We start from the raw sequence: 25,281 nt of genomic DNA, 5'->3' as shown, positions 1-25,281 counted from the left end.
AAGGCGATTACAATGGGATGAGATAAGAACTAGCTAAGGTAGACTGGGAGCAAAGACTTCATGGTGAAGCAGTTGAGGAACAGGGGGAGAACCTTCCGAGCGATCTTTCACAGTGTTCAGAAAAGGTTCATACCGACAAAAAAGAAAGACGGTAGAAAGGGGAAAAATCGACCGTGGATATTTAAGGAGGTGAGGGAGAGTATCAAATTGAAGGAAAAAACATACAAAGTGGCAAAAATTAGTGGGAGACTAGAGGACTGGGAAGTCTTTAGGGGACAACAGAAAGCTACTAAAAAAGCTATAAAGAAGAGTAAGGTAGACTATGAAAGTAAACTGGCTCAGAACATAAAAGCAGGTAGTAAAAGCTTCTACAAATATATAAGACAAAAAAGAGTGGCTAAGGTAAATATTGGCCCTTGGAAGATGAGAAGGGAGATTTAATAGGAGACGGGGAAATGGCTGAGGAGCTGAACAGGTTTTTTGGGTCAGTCTTCATAGTAGAGAACACAAATAACATGCCAGTGACTAATGGAAATAAAGATATGATAGGTGAGGACCTTGAGATGATTGTAATCACTAAGGAGGCAGTATTGGGCAAGTTAATGGGGCTAAAGGTAGACAAGTCTCCTGGCCCTGATGGGATGCATCCCAGAGTGTTAAAAGAGATGGCATGGGGAATTGTAAACGTACTAGTGATAATTTATCAAAATTCACTAGACTCTGGGGTGGTCCCAGAGGATTGGAAAGTAGCAAACGTGACACCACTGTTTAAAAAAAGGAGGTCGGCAGAAAGCGGGTAATTATAAGCCGGTAAGCTTAACTTTGGTTGTAGGGAAAATGCTGGAATCTATCATTAAGGAGGAAATAGCAGGGCACCTGGAGGAAAATTGTCCCATTGGGCAGACACAGCATGGGTTCACAAAGGGTAGGTCGTGTCTGACTAATTTGGTAGAGTTTTTTGAGGACGTTACCAGTGCAGTAGATAATGGGGAGCCAATGGATGTGGTATATCTGGATTTCCAGAAAACTTTTGACAAGGTGCCACACAAAAGTTGCTGCATAAACTAAAGATGCATGGCATTGAGGGTAAAGTGGTAGCATGGGTAGAGGATTGGTTAACTAACAGAAAGCAGAGAGTGGCGGGAAATGGGTGTTTCTCTGGTTGGCAACCTGTAACTAGTGGGGTCCCTCAAGGATCAGTGTTGGGCCCGCAGCTGTTCACAATTTACAGAGACGATTTGGAGTTGGGGACCAAGTGCAATGTAGTTTGCAGACGACACTAAGATGAGTGGTAAAGCAAAAAGTGCAGAGGATACCGGAAGTCTGCAGAAGGATTTGGATAGGTTAGGTGAATGGGCTAGGGTCTGGCAGATGGAATTCAATGTTGCCAAGTGTGAGGCTATCCATTTTGGAAGGAATAACAGCAGAATGGATTATTATTTAAATGGTAAGATGTTAAAACATGCTGCTGTGCAGAGGGACCTGGATGTGCTGGTGCACAAGTCGCAAAAAGTTGGTGTGCAGGTGCAACAGGTGATTAAGAAGGCTAATCGAGTTTTGTCTTTCATTGCTAGAGGGATGGAGTTCAAGACTAAGGAGGTTATGCTGCAATTGTATAGGGTGTTGGTGAGGCCGCATCTGGAGTATTGTGTTCAGTTTTGGTCCCCTTACCTGAGAAAGGACATATTGGCACTGGAGGGAGTGCAGAGGAGATTCACTAGGTTGATCCCAGAGTTGAGGGGATTAGATTATGACGAGAGGTTGAGTAGACTGGGACTATACTCATTGGAGTTTAGAAGGATGCGGGGGGGATCTTATTGAAACATATAAAATTATGAAGGGAATAGGTAGGATAGATGCAGGCAGGTTGTTTCCACTGGTCGGGGAAAGCAGAACTAGGGGGCATAGTCTCAAAATAAGGAGAAGTAGATTTAGGACGGAGTGTAGGAGGAACTTCTTCACCCAAAGGGTTGTGAATGTCTGGAATTCCTTGCCCAGTGAAGCAGTTGAGGCTCCTTCTTTAAACGTTTTTAAGAAAAAGATAGATACCTTTCTAAAGAATAAAAGGATTTGGGGATATGGTGTACGGGCCGGAGAGTGGAGCTGAGTCCACAAAGATCAGCCATGATCTCATTAAATGGCGGAGCAGGCTCGAGGGGCCAGATGGCCTACTCCTGTTCCTAGTTTTTATGTTCTTATGTTCTTATGACAGAGAGAGGATATATCCAAGGGTTTGCCCACTGAGTCTATATGGGTAGAATTGAAAAATAAGAAGGGTGAGATCACTTTAATAGGCCCCCAAATAGTCAGCGGGAAATCAAGAAGCAAATGTGTAAGGAGATTACAGATAGCTGCCGGAACAATAGGGTGGGAATAGTAGGGTACATTAACTTTCCCAACATTAACTGGGACAGCCATAGCACTAGGGGTTTGGATGGAGAGAAATTTGTCGAGTGTATTCAGGAAGAATTCCTCATTCAATATATGGATGGCTCGACAAGAGAGGGGGCAAAACTTGACCTCCTCTTGGGAAATAAGGGAGGGCAGGTGACGGAAGTGTTAGTGAGGGATCACTTTGGGTCCAGTGACCATAATTCCATTAGTTTTTAGATATCTATGGAGAATGATAGTTTTGGGCCAAAAGTTAAAATTCTAGATTGCGGCAAGGCCAATTTCGATGGTATTGGGTGGGACCTTTCAAAAGTTGATTGAGGGAGCCTGTCTACAGGCAAGACTTCAGGTGGTAAGTGGGAGTCTTTCAAAAGGGTGGTAACTTGGGTTGAGGATGAGCACATTCCTCTTAGAGTGAAGGGTAAGGCTGGTAGAAGTAGGGAACCCTGGATGACTCGGGATATTGAGTACAGGGTCAAAAGGTAGAAGGAGGCATATGACATACATAGACAGCTGGGATCAAATGGATCCCTTGAAGAGTATAGGGCTTGTCGGGGTAAGAGAGAAATCAGGAGGGCAAAAAGGGGACATGAGGTTTTCTTGGCAGATAAGGCAAAGGAAAATCCAAAGAGCTTTTACAGCTGCATGAAGGGCAAAATAGGTGTGTGTGTGCCTGTCACTGAGAGTGCATGTTTGTGTGCAACTGAGAGTGCATGTTGTGTGCGTGTTGCTGAGAGTGCATGGTAGGTGCATGCATTTTGCTGAGAGTGCATGATGGGTGTGTGCGTGCGTGTTGCTGAGAGTGCATGGTAGGTGCGTGCATTTTGCTGAGAGTGCATGATGGGTGCGTGCGTGCGTGTTGCTGAGAGTGCATGGTAGGTGCATGCATTTTGCTGAGAGTGCATGATGGGTGCGTGCGTGCGTGTTGCGGAGAGTGCATGATGGGTGCGTGTGTGCATTTTGCTGAGAGTGCATGATGGGTGTGTGCGTGCATGTTGCTGAGAGTGTATGGTAGGTGTGTGCATGTTGCTGAGAGTACATATTGAGTGTGTGTGTGTGTGAGAGACTGAGTGCATGTGTGAGTGACTGTGAGTGCTTTGTGCGAGTGTGTGTGTGACTGAGTGCATGATTGTGTGTGATAGAATCATAATATTTTTAGTGCAAAAGGAGGCCATTTGGCCCATCACGTCTACACCGGCCCCTGGAAAGAGCACCCTACTTAAGCTCAGGCCTCCACCTGGGGTGAGTGTGAGAGTCCCTGAGAGTGCATGTTGGGTGAGTGAGTGTGTGATTGGGTGTGGCTTTGCATGGTTGTGTATGTGGGTGTGAGTGAGTCGCTGACAGTGCAAATTAGTGTGTGTGAGTGAATATGTGACTGATTGGGTGCTTGTTTGCAAGAGTGAGTGCATGCAAACATGCATTCTCAATCACTCACATGTCCACACTCTCACACGTGCATTCACTCACACACACACACGCACACTCACACAAACATGCGTTCTGTCACTCACACAAACACTCAGCGACTCACACACACAAGTTCACACCCACAGATTCACACTCAGCGACTCACTCATTCATGGCCAGTGACTGAGTGCATGTTTCTGAATGACTTGAGTACATGCATGTATGCGAGTGCATTTTTGTGTGTGGCCTCCTTCTGCACTAAAAATATTATGATCCTATCACACACAATCATGCACTCAGTCACACACACAGACACAAAGCACTCACAGTCACTCACACATGCTCTCAGTCTCTCACACACACACACCCAACATGCACTCTCATCAACACGCACGTACACACCCTTCATGCACTCTCAGCAACACGCACACACCTACCATACATTCTCAGCAACACGCATGCACACACCCATCATGCACTCTCAGCATAATGCACGCACCTACCATGCACTCTCAGAAACACGCACATGTGTGTGAGGCAAGTTTATTTGTGGGAGAGGGGTGCATGTATGTGTGCGTGTGTGTGTGGGTGAATGCCTGTCACAGAGTACATGTGTGTGTATTATGTAATAATAATCTTTATTAACGTCACAATTACATTGCTTATATTAACACTGCAATGAAGTTACTGTGAAAATCCCCTAATTGCCACACTCCGGTGCCTGTTCGGGTACGCCAAGGGAGAATGAGAATTCAGAATGCCCAATTCACCTAACAGCACGTCTTTTTGGGACTTGTGGGGGGAAACCGGAGCACCCGGAGGAAATCCACGCAGACACGGGGAGAACGTGCAGACTCCGCACAGACAGTGACCCAAGCGGGAAACGACCCCGGTGCTGTGAAGCAACATTGCTAACCACTGTGCTATCGTCCTTCCAAGATGTGGGAGAGTCCCTGTGTCACTGAGTGTGTGTGGCAGTAATAAAGATTATTATTAGACACAGCAGATGAATTTCCTGTTATTTCTGTTATTGAATGCTTCCATTACATTGATTATTTTTTTTTTGAAGCTTCGGTTGAGAAAATATTGTGTGATAAATGGCACATTCTACAATACTTCCATCCAACCAAACTATCCAGTCACTGTCCCTAGAGGACATTGGTTGAGTCTGTGATTAATGAAACCGTACAAAACCTCAAAGTATGAACAAAGAAAAAGATTTGCATTTAAAATTGTATTCTTTTTTAATTATCTTATTATGTAAGCATGTGAATGATACAACAGCAGTAACGTTACCACTGCGGAACTTGCAATAAACGAAGAGAATCTGATTAACAGTACCATTATTGTAAAATATTCAACAGTTATCATCGCATGAATAATTGTCTCCCTCAACCACCTCAACAGGTGCGGTCCGGTTGACTTATTTCAGGATTTAAGCGAGAGCTGTCAGCGGTGATGCGGAATTCAAAGCAAAAGAAAGAATTTGCATTTATATGGCAACTTTCCAACAGTTCAGCTCCTCCCAAATGCCTAACTGCCACTGTTGCAATGTGACGGGACGCACAGAGAGGGCAACTTATGCAAAGCAAGCAATGTGGTCAGTCTTGTTTGAATGAGCGCGATCGAGGGATTGGTCAGATGATGGGAGGGCAGAGAGGGTGTCCCTTTCGGATTTTATCAAGAAGTCTACTCCCTGGACCCGGAAACATTGGGAGTGCCAACCTGGAGCTTGTTATCTAGGTTCAGGAGTGGGACATGAACTCACAACCCTGGTACTGGTGATGTTGATTGTACCAGCGTCAAACAGGGAGGCTTCGCAAAATGTTTTCAGGTGGGTGGAGTACAACCCCAGCAATCGTGCATCGCTGCTTATTTTACGTGGGACCCTAGGCAGGTGGGTCTTAAAAGAGCAGAATTAGCTAATGGTCTTAAAATAAAGCCAATGCTGTGTGTGTGCGTGTGTGTGTGTGCAGGAGCCCAGTCTGCATCGAGTTTGTGCAGCTACACTGTCACGCTCCGGGTGAACATGTTCGCACTCCTGTTTTATCAGCTGCTCAGCAAATCCTCACTGACTGCCCACCGTGACGGCTGATCCTGCCCTTCAGATGTGGATTTATCTGGAACGTGAAGGCGGGCGGGAGCCGCTCGCTTGGGAGTCGGTCAACTTGAAGCAGCCGAATTCTACTGAAAACTCAGGGTTAAACAACCCGTGGGTCCCCACATGAGTCAGACAGTTCCTCAGATTGCTTCATTCAGATGTTCATCGCTCCTTTATTTCTGCTAAAGCCTCGAATTGTTAGGCTGCCAGTTGATGACTTAATCATGGACAGGGTCGCAACTCAGGAAGGTCAGCTAGAATCTGGTGCTGGCTGACTTGGGGAGGACCCAGCGTGGGAGCGGTTCGATGTCCCTTTTCTAGAAGGCCAGGGGCAGTCATGTTCTTGAACAAACTGTCCAGTTCGACCCAAGTGTATAATATTCACCACCAGTCACTTCCAAATAATAAGCAGCCAAGCTGGACGGCAGAGAGTTAAGAAAAAGAAACTTTCAAGTGAATTTCATAGAATCCTTACAGTGCTGAAGGAGTCCATTCGGCCCATCGAGCGTGCACTGACCCTTGGACAGAGCACCCTACCTAGGCCCGCACCGCCACCTTATCCCAGTGACCCCCACCTAACGTTTTGGACACTAAGGGACAATTTAGCATGGCCAATCCACCTAACCTGCATAGCTTTGGGCTGTGGGAGGAAACCGGAGCACCCGGAGGAAACCCACGCAGACACGGGGAGAAAGTGCAGACTCCACTCAGATTTGATGTATTCCCTTCAATATACCAGTAAGATGGTGGATGGTCTGAAAGTTGGCAGTGTGATAAATAGTGAGGAGGATAGCCTTCGATTCCAGGAGGATAGAGACGGGCTGGTCAGATGGGCTGATCAGTGCCAAATGGAATTCAATGTGGATAAGTGTGAGGTAATGCACTTGGGCAGGGAATACATGATAAACGGCAGGACCATGGGAAGCACCAAGGATCAGAAGGGCCTTGATGTACATGTGCACCATTCCCTTAAGGTGGATGCAATGGTTAAGAAGGCGAATGGTGTATTTATCTGGCCTTTATTAGCAGAGGCATGGAGTTTAAGAGCAGGGAGGTTATGGTGGAACTGTATAAAACATTGGTTCGGCCACAGCTAGAATATTGTGTGCAGTTCTGGAATCCACATTACAGGAGAGATGTGATAGCACTCAAAAGGGTGCAGAGGAGATTATTTTTGTACTTGTGATGTGGGAGTCGCTGGCAAGGCCAGCATTTGTGCCCATTTGTAATTGCCCTTGAACTGAGTGGCTTGCTAGACCATTTCAGTGGGGGGGGGGGGGGGGGGGGAGTTAAGAGTCAAACACATCGCTGCCTGGAGTCACATGTAGGCCAGACTGGGTGAGGGCATCAAATTGTCTTCCCTGAAGGACATTAGTTGGTTGGTTTTTACGACAATCAGCAAACGGTTTCTTGCTCATCATTAGACGTTTAATTCCAGATTTTAGTGAACTCAAATTTCCCCATCTGCCTTGCTGGGATTCGAACCCCGGACCCCAGAGCATTACCCTGGGTCTCTGAATTACTAGCCCAGTGACAATACCACTATGCCACTGCCTCCCCATTTACCAGGGCAAGAGAGATTTAGTTATGAAGAGAGATTGGATAGACTGGAGTTGTTTTCCTTGGAGCAGAGGACACTGAGGGGGGGGGGGGGGCATGATTGAGATGTATAAAATTATGAGGGACATAGATAGAGTAGAAAGGAAGTCACTTTACAATTTGGTGGAAGGATCATTAGCCAGGGTTCATAGATTTAAGGTAAAGGGCAGGAGGTTGAGAGGGGATGTGAGGAAAATCGTTTTTACCCAGAGGGTGGTGGGAATCTGGAACTCGCTGCCTGAAAAGGTGGTGGAGGTAGAGACCCTGACAACATTTAAGAAATATTTAGATGTGCACTTGCAATCCCAAGACATGCAAGACTGTGGGCCAAGCGCTGGGAAATGGGGTTAGAATGGTTAGGTAGTTGCACAGGGGCTGGTTTAGCACAGTGGGCTAAAAACATTGCCAGCAGCATGGGTTCAATTCCCATATCAGCCTCCCCAAACAGGCGCTGGAATGTGGCGGCTGGGATTTTTTCACAGTAACTTCATTGAAGCCTACTTGTGACAATAAGTGATTATTATTATTTTACTGGCGTAGACTCGAGGGCCGAAGGGCTTTTTCTGTGTTGTATGACTGACTCTATGACCTTCAGGTTTGTTATAGCGTATTGTATTTTAACCAAAATTAATGGTTAATTTAATAAGAAATTAACCATTTCTTTTACTGGAGATAAGAAATGGTTAAGCAAACACACGCTTTAAAATAGTGTTCCACTTATTAAGGTAGCTGTCTGCTTAATATAAATGTTAATTATTCTCTTTCGCCCATTACGAGGACACAGTTAACTCAGTATAAATGCAACAGTCTGTAAAGGAATTCCTATAAACCCCTGCTCTCCCGCCCTCCTGCCATTAAAGTCCAACATTTCTGAATAAGCAGCAAACGACGCGGTCCCAGTACCAGAACAACCTCTTAAAAGCTGAGTATTACTTGATAGCATCATTAAATACACTGTGTTTGTATAAATCTCAGAGTAAGACGGGAGATCACACGGGACACACATCACTTAACGTTAAAATACTATATATTCTGTTACATCTGATAACCATTTTATAAATTAAATAGATCATTTATGAGTGCAGGTCTAAGTACATCTATCCGCGCGGCTACAGGTCGCTAAGTGTAGAAATCTTTCTGTCGGTGCTACCTGAAAGCAGTCATGGAGGGGAGGGAAATGCTGTCGAAGCTCATGATGCCTCTTGAGCGGTTAAATTGGCCTTTGAACTGCTTACAACCCACCCTCCCCCGAAAGTTTCCATATGTTCTCTAAGTCCGGTGAGGACAAGTTTCCAATAACCTCGCTCAGGTTCGAACTCGTGCCTGGAGTTGCCCTCGCTCTCTGCAGATCCGGCTGGCTGGCCGTCAGTCCCCTTTCCAAGGATGGATGATGGGCTGGAAGCCTCAGTTCTGGGGGTTTTGTTGCCTCAGCACACCTCTTTGCCCGCACTTGCCAGGCCCGGGAGCAGAGAGATCGGGGGGTTCTGCTCTGCGTGTTCTTTAGCCTTTAGCCTCAGGCTCGCGATGCTGGAGGATTTTCTATCCAAGGCAGCCGAGTGCGGGTGGGGGGTGAAGACAGCGGGGTCCAGGGTGGGGACTGAAGGCTTCACAAGCAACGAGGTTGTCATTAATGGATTCACAGCCGTGAAAAACCTGCAGACCAACAAATATAGATCAACAAACCGCCAGTTCAGGGATGAAACGCTCTCGATTTCAATCGCACCCTCTCTCAGAGAGGTCACTTCCATATTAATTTAGAGAAGCCGAAAACAAAATACAGCTGGGGCGTCGGAAATAAAACACAGGCGATTCTGGAAATCATTCAGCGGGTCTGGCAACATCTCTGCAAAAGAGAGAGAGGAACAGTAAACGTCCCACGGCCATCTCTCTCTGGAGAACGTTGAAAATTTAACTCTCTTCCTGTCTCCACAGGTGCTGCCTGACCTGTTGAAGATTTGCAATGTTTTCTGGGGTTTTAATTTTTTTAAAATTAAACTTGGAAAAGATGTTCAGAACAGGAAAGAATTCAACCCAAAATCAAACTCGATCTCGGTACCAAATGAATCTTTCTTATGCATTTTACCGTCGGAGGGAATGTTGTTCTGGGAGGGAGGGTGGGATGGGGAGGGAGGGGGGACTGATTGCAATAAATGAAATACTAAATGATCTTAGTAAGTGTCGTCAATTAAAATGCCTAGAAACTAGGACTGGAGGATAATAACGAAATATGAAAAGTAATTATTTTCTTTTAAATCAGGAAAAAATATTTTCGAGCTCAAATATATTTGCAATGATCTGCCAAATCGGCGGTTAAGTCAAACGGCTCGAGTGGTGGAAAAAGCGAGTAAGATTGTGTGTGTGTTTAGGTTTGGAGGAAGGGGGTGGTCTTGAACGACGGAGACTTGAACTTCCAGAGCCAATTATACCCTATTCTCTTCCAATACCTTATTTTCTGTCTAAGAGGGCTTCTGAGCAACTTCCCAGAAGCCACAATATGTTTGTAATTTCTAAAGATTCGATACTTGTCTTCGGATAGGAATGGGCAAGGAAAACAAAGAACATGGCTTAAACGGTTCTGAAATTTCAATCGATACATTATTATGCTGAAGAGGGTTGACTGTGGCCGAGGTGGTTAGAGCAGGATACAGAACGACGCCAACAACACGGGTTATCCATCCCCGTACTGGCCTTGTGGCAGCTGATGGAGGCCTGTCTCCACGCCTTGCCCACATGCCTGATGTGGGCTGTCCTCCCCCACACACCCACACGGGCTGTCCCCCTCCCCCACCCATGTGGGCTGTCCCCCCCCCCCCCCCCCGAACCCCGCCCCCCCCCCCCATGCCAAAACTGTATCACCACTTCTCTCTCTCTAATGGAGGGAGATACCTGTGGCTCTTTGTGATTATGGCTAATTACCTGATTCAACAGAATTGCAAAGTGCTTTTTGACATGCCCTTTTGCAATCAGGTATTATGGGCGCAATAACCGTAATTCGATCTGAAATTGAATTGTTAATTGTTTTACCACCGCCATGAATGTGGAATATCAGTAATTTCCACAACTTTGGGACTTTGCATTATAATTCCTCTCCAGCACATCATAGACGTATTCTAATGTGGATATCAGCATGGCTTTGATAAGAAGCTGATGGAATCAAAACTTTCAACGCTAGTTACCATTAGTATTTTTATTCTATTTAGTTAAGAAATTGGCATAATTGATGTAGCTAAGATAGGCAAATGATGCATACTCAGGGAAACTAGTAAATAGCTGTAAAAGAGGGTTCAATTAACTTAACAGATGTGTGGCTTTTAAATGCTAACCGAGTATCGATATACAACAGCACAGTACCGCCGTTGGTGGAAATCTGAAATCAACACAGAAATTGCTGCAAATACTCAGCAGGTCTGGCAGTTAAAGAGTTAATGTTTCAGGTCAATGTTGACTCTCCACAGATGCTGCCAGACTTGCTGAGTATTTGTAGCATTTTAAGCGGCCGCAGTATTTTGCTTTTGTACCACACAGGGGAAGATCGAACTTTTCTTGTGGAAGGCAGGTACATGTGAATCTGAGTAATTGCAACTCACCTTCCGAAGTGCGGATCGAGTAATGGGTGTCTGAAGAAAGTGGTCCCGATGAAGGTGCTGATGCCTAATTGGGCCGCCGAGTTGTAGGCACTGGCAGCTGCCGGGGCAGCTAGTGTTGGCAGAGAGGCTGGCCTCCAGGTGGGCTCCACACCAGAGGAATGGCCCAGCGGAACATCCAAATAGAGGCCCAGTGGACCGGTCAAGGACAGCCCGTGAGGATGTGTCAGGTTTCCAGCCTTTTCCCTTTTTCTCCACTTGGCTCTGCGGTTTTGAAACCAAACCTGTAAAAGAGGCCACACACGAGCTTGAAGAGCCAGCCATTCCCACACACACACAAACTACGTCATTAACTCGCACAGTATTCTGACCGAGGACACATCGGGATCCAAATTACCCGGAGCGGCCACGGAAGACCGTTCAGTTATTGCCACTAATTTAGTTTTTAAAATCGCCATGAATAGGAGCATGTGTGCCTCTGAAGAATTGGGAAGGTAGAATTTGTTAAAGTAAAAAGGCCCCAGCACAATAGGAGTAATTTACGTTTGCATGCCGTTTATAAATCATTAGGTAGATTTAGGTGGCAAGTTTGTGTTCAGTCGGAAAAGTACTTGCACTGCGGCAAATTTAAACTAATTCTGAAACAACGGAAATGTTAACTACAGTAATTTGAAAACTACATTAATTCTACCCACAGCATTTCTTAAACTGCAATAATTTGAAAACTACAGTAATTCTAAAACTACAATAATTCCCAAACTACAATATTCTAAAACTACAATAATTCTAAAATACAGTAATTCTAAAACTGCAGTAATTCTAAGTACAGTAATTCTAAGTACGGCAAGGTTATGTGGATTGGCCATGCTAAATTGCCCCTTAGTTGGAAAAAAATAATTGGGTACTCTAAATTTTTTTTTTAATGTGTACCTACGGCAATTATAAAACTACAGTAATTCTAGGCACAATAATTTTAACTACGGTATTTCTAACGACAGTATTTCGAAAACTACAGTAATTCTAAAACTACTGTACTTAGTAATTCTAAAACTACAGTATTTCGACAACTACAGTAATTATAAGTGCAGTAATTCGAAAACTACAATATTTTGAAACTACTGTGTTTCTAAAACTACAATATTTCTGAAACTACAGTAATTCTAAGTACAGTAATTCTAAAACTACGGTATTTTTAAACTATAGTATTTCTAAAACTACAGTATTGCTAAAACTACGTAGTTCTAAGTACAGTAATTCTAACTACAGCATTTCTAACGACAGTATTTCTAAAACTACAGTAATTCTAAAACGATCGGTAATTCTAAAACGACAGTAATTCCAATACAGTAATTCTAAAAATACCGTATTTCTAAAATTACAGTAATTCTGAAACTACAGTATTTCTAAAGTTGTGATGAGATAAACATTCCAGGGCAAGGTCTATACATTTGCACATTATTCAATCAGATCTTAACTGCCTTGAAATCTCCCAATCCCATGCCCAAATACATGTATCCAAAGAGTTCAGTGCATCACATAGCGCAGTGCCACTTAAAGAGACGGGTCATCTGAAGCCGCGATTCCAGACAAGTCTTTCTTATTCCTCCAACCTGTAGCCACATCGATTGAAATAACCCCGTTAGCAGGCCAGGGAAAGCATTTTCGGCACTTGACTTCAATTCCTACTCTGATACTTTAAAGTTTGCCCCATCTCTCAAGTGGGCAGTCTATCTTACTGATGCCACCCACACGCACAAATCTCAAGATCAAATATTTAAAGCGATACATCTTAGGCACTACAACTGCTCCGAACACGGGGAAGGAAATACCCCAAAGTTCACACATAAGGAAAACAACAGTCCTGTTGCTCGGCCGAATCATCTCCCTGTCAGTCCGCGCGATGCCATAACTGAGGGCCAAGTCTCAAAAGCAGCTGCAATCTGGGCACTGTATCTTATATCAATAAAAACATGTCTGAATAAAGCGTCTCGGAGTTGCGAGATCAATGCTTCCAATTCACACACACACACACAATTGGACAAGACACGAACTAAACAATAACTCCTAATTTCCTCCCAGGTTAGCCCCATTCAGATTCTGTGAAATGTGCTCGGTAGCCTGACACTGGAACCCGGTATAATGCTCCCCACATGGTGAGTTGTTGCCCTAAGAACGGATCCTTGTGATAACTCGGTAAATATTTCAGCGAGAATGCCATACGTTAAGTAAGGAGAGTGAAGTTTTTTTAATAAACTCCGAGGCCACCCGGCAGTGCTGCTGTTGTACACCATATGGTTTCCATTCATTGACACTCCCCCTTTGTAATCTCACCAGTCTCCAGAGAACAGAAACTTTTGAGTGCAAAATATACTGAATCCAGGCAATTTAACTTTGATCTGCATCAGCCAATGATGGGAGGCATGTTTAATCCATCATTTTGGCAATGAATAAGCAAATGGCTAAATCTAAATTCTGCGCATTCAGTCTAGGAGTCCCCCCCCCCCCCCCCCGTGACGCTTTCATGCGAGTTCCTTTGATTTAGAAGTTCAGACACACTCTACAATCTGGTGGTTATTAAATTTATTAAATCTCCTCTCTGCTCCTTCCCATGCAGGGATAACTCTCTCTCTTCTCTCGCTCTTCTCTCTCTCTTGCTGCCCGCAAAGACATCATTCATAGTGGATAGTGGAGTCGGACACTTTAGGAACTTTCAAGCGGTTATTGGATAGGCACATGGAGCACACCAGAATGACAGGGAGTGGGGTAGCTTGATTTTGGTTTCGGACAATGCTCGGCACAACATCGAGGGCCGAAGGGCCTGCTCTGTGCTGTACTGTTCTATGTTCTATTCTGACCATCTGAAACAGATACCTATAACGTACCTGTACCCTTGCTTCCGTCAAATCCAGCCGCATTGCCAGATCTTCCCTATGGAAAGACAGAAAATCATTATTCACCAGACAAAGTGATATTTGACTGGATTTTTTTTGTTGACTCGTTAAAGATTTAAAAATTCCCGCCTTTTCGACAATATTTCGTTCCTGAAAATATATTTAAATACCTATTTGTCCTTTGTAAACCCGGCCAATATTTATCCAATAGTAGGAAGAGTTTCAGCACTAACTTTAAGGCGATCAAACGCCTCTAATCGCTTTGACAAAGGGAGCAATGGGAGCAGTGAGAAGTCACAACTTTACTCAGGTGACGAGTGTTGAAGTGTGTGTGTGGGGGGAGGGGGGGGGGGGGGGTAACATTTAAAGGCAGAGGGAATGTATATTTGGACATTTTCCCCAGTACAATAAGGAGTTTTAGATTGGAACTCTATTCAGCTCTAAATTGATTGACTGGTAAAAGTGTCAGAAAGGCCACACAAGTGTTCCTTTCCTATTTTATTCGGCGGAGTTGGTTTTTTTTTGTGAGGGAGTTTTGGAATCTTTTACATCCACCATTCTAATTTGAAATGATCCTCCTTTACATTCCGAAATCGATTGAAAAGTCATCCGGCTGTTGACAAAGGCCGAATTCATCACCGCCAGTCACTCCACAGCCACTGAGAGAGATTGAGACTCCAGGGCAGTGGTTGGCACTGACGAGGGAGATTGCAAGGCCAGTTCACCCACACCTCGCTGCTTTACCTTGTGAACACATCGGGGTAATGGGTTTTCCGGAATGCCCTCTCCAGCTCCTCCAGTTGAAAGTTGGTGAAAGTGGTTCTGTAGCGGCGCTGTTTCCGTTTGAAGGAGCCGTGCTCCTGGTCACCGGCACAAGAGAAATACTGAGCGGGACCCCTGCTGTCCCCGGGGCTCTCCTCCTGCTCCACATCCTCACCGCTCCCCCGCACCCCTCCCAGCACCTGGCCGCCCGCCGAATTCTCCCTCTCCGCACAGTTGCTGACCCCTCGCTCTGCCGGCAGCGGGGGCGATGCCGAATCCCCTCTGCCCCTTGGCGAAGTCTCCTGATCGCCGCGTCCCTTCGAGCCGGAGCTCGGCTGGCCCTGGTCCGAAGGAAGGTTGTGAAACCAGTTTGCACACCCGCCTGTGTGTGCCTCCTCCCGCGGACGTGCGGCTGGAGCTGGGGCGAGCTGGTGCCATCCCAGTGTGTGAATCGTCTCCACGTCTGACTCTGCTTAAAAAAAAACACACACACACACACACACAGACAGAGACACACACACAGACAGAGACACACACACAGACAGACAGAGAGACACACACACACACACAGACACAGAGACACACACACAGACAGAGAGAGAGAGAGGCACACACACACACACACACACACAGACACATACACACACACACAGACAGAGACACACACACAGACAGAGAGAGACACACACACACACACACAGACACAGAGACACACACACAGACAGAGAGAGAGAGACACACACACAGGCACACAGTCACATAGAGATACACACACACACACACACAGAGGCACACACACAGACACACGCACACAGAGGCACACACAGACAAAAAACACACACAGGCACAGAGACAGAGAGATACACACACAGACAGAGAGATACACACACACAGGCACACACACAGAGACATACACACACAGAGACAAAGATACACACACAAGCACACACACAAAGACACAGAGATACACACACACACACACACACACACATAGACACACACACAGACATAACCGGCAGTTAAACAGTGAAGCCAAACATTAAGCTCTAAATCTTTACACAATCTGAACTAGACAAGATTAAGAACAGTCTTTTGCCTAACCCTCTTTCTGAACATACCCTGGTTTAGAAATAATAATAATAGTGAATGGAGTTTCTCATTAGGCAGCAATCTCAAAACAATTGCAAGAAATTGTAAACATGGGCAATGCCAAATTGCCTTTTAAATCTCACGAACGCAGTGAAATATTTTACTTTATCAGCATGAAGAATATCAAATTGTGCCAGTCCCGATCAGACTGTCTGTCAGCTTGGTCAATTACCCTCAGTTTCCAGCGTTATTTCCCCCTCTCCAACCTCCATTGCAGCCGGTGCCGCTTCATCCTTGGGCTTTCCCCCAGTTCTGAGAGCGGCGGACGGGGGGCCACCTCCGCGTTTGTGGGGCGGGCTGCTGCGTCCCAAGATGCTGTCGATGAGATAGGAGGAGAGCAGGGGGAAGGGCTGCGCTCTCTTGGGGCAGTGGGGATGCAGGCGCCCCGGGCCGCTCGCAGCGCGCTCATACTGAGTTTTCATGGCCAGTTCCTCTGGGAACTGTCAGCCCATCAACTTTCTGCCCCAAGGCATCGCCGCGTCTAACGAGGGCACCTAACGACGTTTGTAATGGACAGTAATGTGTGTGCTCGCTACTTTAAATAAACATTGCTCCCAGACTTTCCATTGGCACAGATTGGACTCCGGGACAACGGAAAACCTGGTGTGGATTCCTTCGTTGCAAAGACTTTCAAAACAATCCCCGAATCATCAGTGACACCAATATCGATATTCCTCCCGTGTCACCTTTCGATGTCTCATGTTTCGCACTTGGTTTCTTCAAATTCTAACAATACCAACACTTTATTCATCCCCTTCGCAAAATCTATATTCAAACCACGATGTCACACTGCTGTTGCAAAGTTTTGGGGCTAATAGTGGTTCGCAATGTTGAGAATTAAGTCGTCCGATAACTAAATTGTCGCCACCGTTTCGGTCGTCACTCTGGACAATCCGTGCAAAGGCAACTGAAGTCACAATTTACAAAAAAGGAATGTTTGGCGTTGTCAATGGACAAGGGCTTCTCTGTGTTCCCTCAAACGAATCTGCTGGAGGTCAGGCTGAGGAACACCTGTACCCCGGGCTCGGACCAGTGTTTGTGCTGACTGCGGGTAGCCTTGTCCTCAAAAGTGCAACAACTCTCTCCACATCGACGTGCATCCAAGTATCGTGTTTACGGTAATGAATCGTCCCAGGGCTCTCCACAGAGGCTCAATGGAACCAACATTTGCCACATTAGGGCAGGTGGCCGCCAACACTTGGTGAAAATAACTGGAGGCTTTTGCAGACAGTTAAAGAAAGCGACCATTTGTGGCTGGATTCATGACTCTGCGGTTGTATTCCGGCAAATACAACGTTGTCAAAGTTTGACTAATGTGCCCCCTGTCTCCTCTGCAATTGACAATAATATTCCTTGATTTGAAAGGAGTTAAAGACTCCTCCCCACCCACCCCAACACCTCTCCCACCCATATCGCAGGCCAAGTCACCTTCAATGATTCAAAACTTAATGCCTTTTATATTTTAAAAAGTGCGGTATTTTAAAGGGTGTTAAATAATTCTCTCGGTGTTCAAATTCCCCCTTTCCCTTGCAGTCACTGGTGTTTATTTCTTGTTATACATTAGATCGTGTTGCTTGTGTTCTGTTGAGTTCCCCCACTCCGGGCATCTTGATTGCACCTCTCTCCAGTCTCCCGACATTTCTTGGTTGGAGGTCATTCGTTACAATTTCAGAACATTTTTATATAGAAGCTAGAACATGGAAGGTGTGCCACTGACCCGACCAGAATGTGTTGTTGTTTATTACGCAAACCAGCACTTGTCCTGATCTCTGTAAATGTACCAGTCCCGTCCCCATATCCCCTCACCCCTTTCCATCGAACCACCTTCCCAGTGGCGACCTACCAGACCTGTTCAAGGCTCTCTGCTTCAATCACTCACCCTGTGTATTCCACAATCGCGCGCAACATCCCACATCAAAAAGCCTCCCCATCTCTCTAAATCTTCTATGTTTGATCTTACACCCTTAATAACCACCTTTTTTTTAAAACCCCCTCAATCGCTGGAAACCAGTTGTTTTTAACCTACATTGTCGCAACCTTCAAATGCTAAACATTTCTATCAAATTGTCTCAGTTGCATCCGTTCTAACAAGAAAACCATTGCCTTTCAAGTTTTTATTTCCTTTTATTACCTCTAACCGGCAGCATTTTAGCTCCTATAGTATGTAGTCTCTATTGCTTTAACACGCTCCCTATAATATGGAGCACGCAACTGCACACAGTTCTCTGAACTGTGGCCTTGATCAGATATTATATGACTCCACCACTATGTCTCAATTTTTATAATCATATATGTTTGCCATAGAACTCAATACTTCACCAGCTGTTTTTTCTTATCCACCCACGATACAGGTTTAACACCTGGTGTATGCTCAACTCCTTCAGCGATCCCGTTCCCATTGGGACAGCATGGTGGCGCAGTGGGTTAACCCTGCTACCTCACAGCACCAGGTCCCAAGTTCGTGTGGGTTTGGCGTGGGGTTCACCCCCACAACCCAAAGATATGCAGGCTTGGTAGATTGGCCACCCTTAACTGGAAAAATGAATTGGGCAATCCAAATTTATATTTAAAACATGTTTTGGGGCAGCACGGTAGCACAAGTGGCTAGCAGTGTAGCTTTACAGCGCCAGGGTCCCAGGTCCAATTCCCTGCTGGGACATTGTCTGTGCGGAGTCTGCACGTTGTCCCCGTGTCTGCGTGGGTTTCCTCCGGGTGCTTCGGTTTCCTCCCACAGTCCAAAGATGTGCAGGTTAGGTGGATTGGCCGTGCTAAATTGCCCTGAGTGTCCAAAAAGGTTAGGAGGCGTAACTGGGTTACGGGGATAGGGTGGAAGTGAGGGCTTAAGTGGGTCGGTGCAGACTCGATGGGCCGAATGGCCTCCTTCTGCACTGTATGTTCTAAAACAATAATTTTGAAAACCAAAAAAATATAGTCTTAAATACAGCCATGAAGTCACTTTCCCCTCAGAATGACTTACAATGCCTTCTACTTTTCACGTTCAGAATATCACCTGCAGATTTTGGCAGCACTCCCTGTAGCCCTTTACCTAAGTCATGGATGTACACAACAAACAACCTGTGGGATTCTGCTATCCATATCTATTCACTCCTTAACTGCCCTTAACTCCCATACTCTGACTTTCTACCTCCAAACCAGTTTCATAATGGTGAGCCGACTTCTTGAACTCTAGCAGTCCGTGTGGTTAAGGTGCTCTCACAGGGTTGTTAAGGAGGGAAGTGGAGGATTCAGATGTAGCGACAATGAAGGAATGACGCTGCATTGACAAGTCAGGATGCTGTTCCATGTAGGAGACTTTGCAGGTGGATGTCCCCATGCACCTGCTGCCCTGCCCTTCCTGGTGGTGGAGGTAATCGGTTTGGAAGGTGCTGTTGAAGGAACCTTGGCAAGTTGCTGCAGTGCATCATAGTGATGGTGCACATGGCTGCCAGTGTGCATTAATGATGGAGGGAGATAACACTTACGCTGGTGGAGGGGGTGCAAATGAAATGCAGGCTGCTTTTCTTGGATGGTGTCGAGGGTCTGAGTGTTGTTGGAACTGTACGTAACAGGGCAGGCAGAGAATATTCTATCACTCTCTTCACGTACCTTGTAGATGGTGGAAAGTTGTGGTGAGTCAGGAAATGAATTACTCACCGCAGATTATCCAGCCTCTGGCCTGCTCCTGTAGCCACACTATTTATATGTATTGTCCAGTTAAGTTTCCAATCAATGGTAACCCTCATGATGTTGGGGGAATTCAGTGATATTAATGCCATAGAATGTCAGGGAAAGGTGATTAAATTCTCTCTTACTGGGGTCATCACTGCCAGTCATTACTTGATGTGAACTTTACTTGCCACATATCAGCCCAAGCCCATTCATGTGCTCACGGACTGCTTCATTATTTGAACAATTGTGAATGAATAGAATAATTCGATAATTTTGTTGGTGCAAATTAGTAAATTTCCTAGTAAATGAATAATTTTGTTTATTAAAATGCGATAAAGAAATGTCTAACCAAGCCCATACACTTAATCAAATGAGTACAATCTGAAGAACCATCTTGAACCGGTGCAATTGGCACAATTTTGGCCAGTTTGTGCGTAGAACCTGATTGGGTAAATTGGTGACAAGTACAGGAAACACAAAGGTAAGCATTTTTGGGCGTAACTAACCCATTTCAAATTCCACAATCTTTTACACTGGTTCTACTGATTGCATCCACATTTCGTTGCTCTTGTTAGCATAATCTTGTTAACATTAGCTGTAAATTTCCAGCAGGATTAGACAGGGCAGATGCAGGAAGGATGTTCTGGATGGTGGGGGAGTCAAGAACTGAGGGTCACAGTCTGAGGATACGGGGTAGGCCATTTAGGAATGAGATAAGGCGAAATTTCTTCACCTAGAGAGTGGTGAGCCCGTGGAATTCACTACCACAGACAGCAGTTGAAGCCAAAAAATTGTTTGTTTTCAAGAAGGAATTAGATATAGCACTAAGGGCTAAATGGGTCAAAGGATATGGGGGGAAAGTAGGACCAGGTGACTGAGTGAATGACTAGCCACAATGATAATGAATGGTGTAGCAGGCTCAAAGGGCCGAACAGCCTTCTCCTCCTCTATTTTCTATATTTCTATATGAACAACAGGAATTCTATGTCTTCATCTTGAATTAGAAATTCCACCATTTTCCCTAGCCTGCTATAGATATTAAACAGACAGACCTGTATTTCTCTGGGTTAGATCTGCCACTCTTTTAAAGTGGGCATTCCATTCGGCACTCTCCAGTCCGCTGGCAAACATCCACTCTCAATAGATTCTACAAATGAAATTTTTGCGGTTCTCCTAATTCTTCCTTCCGATGCTTTCAGATCATTCGATGTCTCTTCTGCAGATCTGCGACTTTAAACAATGTCTTTAATGCTTTCCTTGAACCTGTCATATCTGTCATCTCACTTTTAATCAAGGTGGACATGATGTCTTTTCCAACAATCTTTCTTTGCAAACACTGTGACGAAATATTGGTTCATCGTCTCCACCAATCTCCAACTAGTTCTGCCAAGGTTTACCAGGGCACGCAGTTCCTGACCTCATTACAGCTTTGGTCCAAACATGGACGAAAGAGCCAAAATCAAGAGGTGAGGTGAGAGTGACCGCCTTTGACATCAAGGCAGCATTTAACTGAGTGTGGCATCAAGGAGCCCGAGCAAAATTGAAGTCAATGAGAATCGGGAAAACGCTCTACTGATTGGAGTAATACCCAGCACAAAGGAAGAAAGTTGTGGTTATCGGAGGTCAATCATCTCGGTCTTAGGACATTTTTACAGGAGTTCCTCAGGACAGTATCCTAAGCCCAACCTGCTTCATCAATCACCTTCCCTCCATTATAAGGTTTGAAGTGGGGATGTATGCTAATGATTGCACAATGTTCAACGCCATTCCTGACTCCTCAGATACTGATCTAGCCCATGTATAAATGCAACAAGACCTGGACAACATGGAGGTTTGAGCTGATAAGTCATAAGTAACATTTGAGCCACACAAATGCCAAGCAATGACCATCCCCAACAAGAGAGAACCTAACCATCTCCCGTTGATATTCAATGGTATTAGCATTACTGAATCCACTACTATCAACATCCCGGGTGTTACCATTGACAAGAAAAGAATAATCACAAGTTAATATATATGGTCAGTTTTATAGACTATAGATGTAATAACTGTTTTCATGTTTAACACCAATGATTGGGATACCTTGGGGGATCAATGTGTTTAGCAATATGATTTAATTTGGCTTTTAAAGCAAAGAAGAATTGTACTTGAGGAATCTTCACCGGAGCAATTTGCATCGCCTCAAAACACCAGTTTAAAATAATCAGATGTTTTCTAATGCCATTAGTTCTAATTTGACCCATTCGTGTTTGTCAATTATATACTTGAATTTGCCATATCAATCATAAAGATTGTAAGTGCCACCATTGCTCTGTGCATCAGCCTCTCCTAAAGACCAAATTTCTCATATTGAAGTCATGATGCAGAAAAAATGATTTAAAAGTTTTAGTATTGTTCAAAGTTTTTGTCAATTAAGCCTGAATGGGGAATGGGTGATAGATGTTAATTAAAAATGCCCGTTCTGCAATTTAACCAATTAGAATGATCTTCTGTGATGTAGGTATTTAGTTCTAGCAAGCGGTGCGCGAGCGGATGTTGCACATGCAGTGAACAACGTGAAGGGAACAGTGGGCTGCGATAACAACAACCCGGGAGCAATTCATTCAAAAATTAATGAGGGTGAAGGTTCACCTAGGACACAAATACTCTTTGCCAACCATGTAGGTATATGAAAATGCTGCATGTGGATGGAAACCTAAACACATTTGCACTTAATTTGAGAAATATTCACTGAACCTTTGCTACAGCTTTGTGCTTCGACAAAATTATAGAATCTATAGAATCTCTACAGTGCAGAAGGAGGCCATCGAGGCTGCACTGACCCTCTGGAAGAACACTCGACCTAGGCTCACTCCCTCGGCTTATTCCCCATAACCCCTTGCCTTGACCATGGCCAATCCACCCAACCTGCAAATCTTTGGACAGCGGGAGGAACCCAGAGCACCCATAGGAAACCCACGCAGAAATGGAGAGAACGTGCAAACTCCACACAGACTGTCACCCAAGGCCGGAATCAAACCTGACTCGCTGGTGCTGTATGTCAACAGTGTTAACCACTGTGCCACCGTGCCACATCTGTTGTGTATTTAGGTCAAAGAAAGTAATGTGCATTGGCAGACCATGGGTTCTTTGATAATAAACTTTTGCCATGTGTAAATTCAAGTGGGATAATGTTGCTTATGATTTTTGAAATATTATAAAGTACCTCACACAGGATGGTAGCATAGTTAATGAACTAGTAATCTGGAGGACTGTCGGTGACTCCAGACTTTTAATTCTCCTCTGAAATGCCCAGAAAGCCAATTAATTGTGCCAAACCACTACAACACTATGGCATTTCTTCACCTAAAGTGGACTCAAGGCACTTAGAAATGGATAATAAATACTGGCCTTCCCTGTGACACTGACACCTATGAAAATATATTTGTTCATAGTGTCCAACCTCAGGATTGGTTGCTCACAGTGTCTTGTTGCAAAGAAGGTTCATTAAATTGACTCCTGGGATGAGAATGCTCTCTTGTGAAGAGAGATTTAGTAGAATGTGGGTTTGGAAGGTGCTGCCTTTCAAAGTGGGTTCCAAGGTATGAATCTGACTTCACAACTGCGTTGACTTTTCTATAATCCACACACAATCATTGCATTCCATCTGGCTTTGGTACCATCACAATAGGTGAGCTCCAATCACTGCAGCTCACTTGGATGATACCATTCTTAAGCATGCTTTCAATCTCCTTTTGTACCTGTGCCAACTTTAGTGAATTGAGCTTACATAGATGTTGCTGAATTGGAATAGAATTTCCCACATCTACATCATGTATAATTTACTTTCGTACTTCCTAATTTGCTCACACATATAGCTCTATATGCTTGTAATAACTTTTTGGAAGGTAATTGAGTAATTTATCTCAATTTCTTATCACTTCCTTATTGTCGAATCCAAGTTGAGGAATGAAAAGTTCAGGATCTTCTGTTTTATCTCTTCCCTCGTCTGGCTGTCTTTCAAACCAGGATTCGAAGTGTTGTAGTGAGCAGAAATTGCCGCGAACTTCCGGCCGTCAATGCAATTCAACATTAATTGGTCCACTTAATGAGGCCTCATGGGCTTCTCGCCACAAATGAAGGCTCGCCATCTGATTCACCGGGACCGCGCTCCCCACTAATAAGGTCGAGCAGCACTTAAGCTGCCCTTGCTCAGCCAACCCCAGCCAGCTCACAACAATGGCGCAGAGGAGACCAGCCACAAGATGAGGGGATGAAGATCTGGGGAGGCTGCTAGATTCTGTGGATGCCAGGAGGGATGTCCTGTACTCAAAAGGGTCCCGCCATGAGAGTCAGCTCACCTGCCTGGGGTGAGGTGGTGGCAGCTGTCAGCTCGGGGAGTGTGACCAGGAGGACTGGCCTTCAGTGCCGAGAAAATATCAATGACCTACACCTGGCAGCATGTGAGTTTATACTCCCCCCTCCCTCCCAGGGAGTATAAACCCCCAATTCCCCATGTGACCCCCAACCCTCTCTCCACCCCTTCCCCCTTTAACCCCCCCCCCACCCCAACCCTCCTTTCACACACCCCTGCCCACCACTGTGAACCACAGGTGTGGCTAAGGACGCCCTCTCTGTGTCTCCTCAGGAAAAGCTCTCCCATATTCGTCGAGAGGGCCAAGACTGCCGGAGGGGTGCCGGACTTAAAAATCCTCACCTCCTTCAAGGAGCGTGCCCTGGAGGTGGCTGATGACAGAGCGGTCACCCACGTGGAGGCTGGGGGATGCCACAGAGGCGAGGTACCACTGGGCTCCGCCCGGGGGACCTGTCAAACGTTAGTTGTTATTGTCTTACTCCCTGACCTATTCCTCCCACTCACCACCTGTCTATTCTCCCACAGGTCCTCCAGCCGACGGCGACGGCCCATCCCGAATGGCCCCTTCTCCAGCCTCCCAAATGACCACCTCGGAGGAGAGCTCCAATGATGCAACTGGTGTAGTCGCGGCACAGCTGTCATCCCTACTCTCCACCAGCGCAGATACACACACCTCCGTGGGACATGTTCGTTGTCAGTCTTCTGGGGCACAATCTGATGAGAACCGCACCGCTGATGATGCACATCAGGAACCCGCAGGCAAGACAGCAGTCGGAGGTTTGCTGGATCCCAGGACCCAGCTGGGTCCCAGTCTGATGCTGAGCCTGTGGTAGCTAATGGAGGTGATAGTGAACAGCTGGAACACTCAGAGGGAAATGTCAGCATCTCTCCAGCAGATCTATAGCTGCTTGGAGGAGTCCCAGACGATTTTGGGTGCTGGAGATGTTGCCGGCAAAGCGTGGCACCGAGGCCAACACTGCTATGGTGGCGACCGCAGTGGAGAGTCTGATGCACAATATCAGCAGCACTAGTCAAGGTGTCCCAGGCATCGCGCAGTCCGTGATGGCCATAACTGAAGGTCTTGGCAGAATGTCCGACTGGCTGGGGGATGTCACCCAGTACTAGTCCAACCTTGATGAGGTTCTGCGGGACATGTCCCGCTCTCAGATGGGAATGGCCGAGGTGCTGCGGAGCTTGTCCCAGTCGCAGGTAGGCATTGCCGAAGCGCTGCAGAGCATGACCCGCCCACTGAGGAGCATCGCGGAGGGCATTGACCCGATGGGCTGGCAGAGCCAGATGATGCAGGGGAATCCGGGGCTCAAACCAGCTGTCCCTCTGTCCCAAGGTCAACCCTAGGGCCCTATGGGCACCGAG

The 25,281-nt window shown here is 45.7% G+C and overlaps 1 protein-coding gene across 1 annotated transcript; it reads right to left on the bottom strand.

Moving 5' to 3' along the window:
* Positions 1-5,017: 5,017 nt before the first annotated feature.
* On the bottom strand, positions 5,018-16,405 carry LOC140421293 (aristaless-related homeobox protein-like). Its single transcript, XM_072505903.1, has 5 exons — positions 16,057-16,405; positions 14,718-15,204; positions 13,965-14,010; positions 11,086-11,366; positions 5,018-9,151 (listed from the first exon to the last, which is right to left on the bottom strand). The coding sequence occupies exons 1-5, from the start codon at positions 16,304-16,306 to the stop codon at positions 8,926-8,928; spliced, it is 1,290 nt and encodes a 429-aa protein (XP_072362004.1). The 5' UTR covers positions 16,307-16,405; the 3' UTR covers positions 5,018-8,925.
* Positions 16,406-25,281: the final 8,876 nt, after the last annotated feature.

The sequence above is a fragment of the Scyliorhinus torazame genome, chromosome 5 (genome assembly GCF_047496885.1).
Source record: "Scyliorhinus torazame isolate Kashiwa2021f chromosome 5, sScyTor2.1, whole genome shotgun sequence".
Lineage (NCBI taxonomy): Eukaryota > Metazoa > Chordata > Chondrichthyes > Carcharhiniformes > Scyliorhinidae > Scyliorhinus > Scyliorhinus torazame.
This window is presented reverse-complemented; position numbering and strand designations above follow the sequence as displayed.

Coding starts and splice junctions, on each gene's coding strand:
- LOC140421293 (XM_072505903.1), bottom strand. CDS start 16,306: ATGAAAACTCAGTATGAGCGCGCTGCGAGCGGCCCGGGGCGCCTGCAT. Junction 15,205..16,056: donor AATAACGCTGGAAACTGAGG/GTAATTGACCAA, acceptor TTTTTTAAGCAG/AGTCAGACGTGGAGACGATT. Junction 14,011..14,717: donor TACCCCGATGTGTTCACAAG/GTAAAGCAGCGA, acceptor GTCTTTCCATAG/GGAAGATCTGGCAATGCGGC.